The sequence below is a fragment of the Terrapene carolina genome, unplaced genomic scaffold (assembly GCF_002925995.2).
Source record: "Terrapene carolina triunguis isolate 2854851 unplaced genomic scaffold, T_m_triunguis-2.0 Scaffold32459, whole genome shotgun sequence".
Taxonomy (NCBI): Eukaryota; Metazoa; Chordata; order Testudines; family Emydidae; genus Terrapene; species Terrapene triunguis.
Genome location: NW_020696810.1, coordinates 1 through 1,225, shown reverse-complemented (window position 1 = coordinate 1,225; position 1,225 = coordinate 1). Strand labels below are relative to the sequence as shown.

Below are 1,225 nucleotides of genomic sequence, written 5' to 3'. Positions count from 1 at the left end.
CTCCCAGAGCCGGGGAGAGAACCCAGGCGTCCTGCCCCCCAGCCCCCCTGCTCTGACCCACCAGCCCCCACTGCCCTCCCAGAGCCGGGGAGAGAACCCAGGCGTCCTGCCCCCCAGCCCCCCCACACTTACGAGGTGTTGTATTGGATGCGTCTCTTCCGCTTGCCCGAGTCCAGCACCTCCTTGGAGCGGGCGCTCTGCGCCAGGGTCTCCTGCAGCTCCAGGCTCAGGTACTTGCACACTGCCGGGGGTGGGGGGGACAGGTGGTCAGCAGCCGCCCGCCTGGCCCGTATGCCCCCATCCATGGCCACACAGCCGCATGCCCACCCACTGGGGCCATCCCTGGTCCCTATAGCCCCATAGGGGCGGCCTGGTCACCTCTCCCACCCTACCCTGACAGAGCCAGGCCTTGCTTGGGTTGCATAGAATGGCTGTGCCCCCTCTCCTTGCCTGGGCCTTGCAGCCCCTCCCTGGTCCATATAGCCCCATACAGACCATATGAGTATCTGGGGAGAGCTCGACTCTGTGCACCAAGCCAGCCTGCCCCCTGATTAGCTGGCACAGCCCTGCAGGCCCTGCCCCTGGTCCCTATAGCCCCATATGGACCAGTCCCCATAGCCCCAGGCAGGGCACATGGCCCCTTTAAGAGCCCCTCCCGCCCTTTACCTTCGCAGGGGGTGGGCCGCCTCTCGTCCTCCCCGTGCCCCGCCCCCTTCCCCGGCGCCCCGAGCAGCAGCAGCCCCAGCAGGGGGAGCCACATGGCTGCGCTCCCGGACCGGCAGGGAAACAGCGGCGCTGGCCCTTTAAGGGGGAGCTGGCACCGAGCATGCGCACTTAGCGCCTCGCGGGGGTGGCCAGCGCATGCGCGTAGACGCCTCGATCCGTCGGGGAGGAGCGAGGCGCATGCGCAACAGGGGAGCGGGACTGGGAACAGCACTGTAGCACCGCCTGGTTTAACAAAGGACCGGGACTGCGCATGCGCATCGTAAGCCACCGGCCGGGGGGGGGACAACGGCGCATGCGTATTAAAGCGCACGCGTAATATAACATTCCCTCAGCCCAATGTTGCGCATGCTCGGTAGACTGAATCAACGCGGTACGCAGGCGCAGGCGCAGTCCCGGCTGTCAAAACCCACGCATGCGCATTGCAGTCTTTCTCCCATGCGCGCTTGCGCAGTGCCCTGTCTAGGCGCCGGTCAGTCTCCGGCGCTGGCCCCGCCCCTCG

The 1,225-nt window shown here is 67.2% G+C and overlaps 1 protein-coding gene across 1 annotated transcript in view; it reads right to left on the bottom strand.

The window, feature by feature from the left end:
* Nucleotides 1–812, bottom strand: part of CNPY4 (canopy FGF signaling regulator 4) — a 3,660-nt gene extending 2,848 nt beyond the window's left edge. The window contains exons 1-2 of the mRNA XM_026663104.2: nt 667–812; nt 133–241 (exon numbers count right to left, since the gene is read on the bottom strand). Of these exons, the coding sequence (XP_026518889.1) occupies nt 133–241; nt 667–760 (203 nt within the window). The 5' untranslated portion in view covers nt 761–812. The remainder of the gene's footprint in view (nt 1–132; nt 242–666) is intronic.
* Nucleotides 813–1,225: the final 413 nt, after the last annotated feature.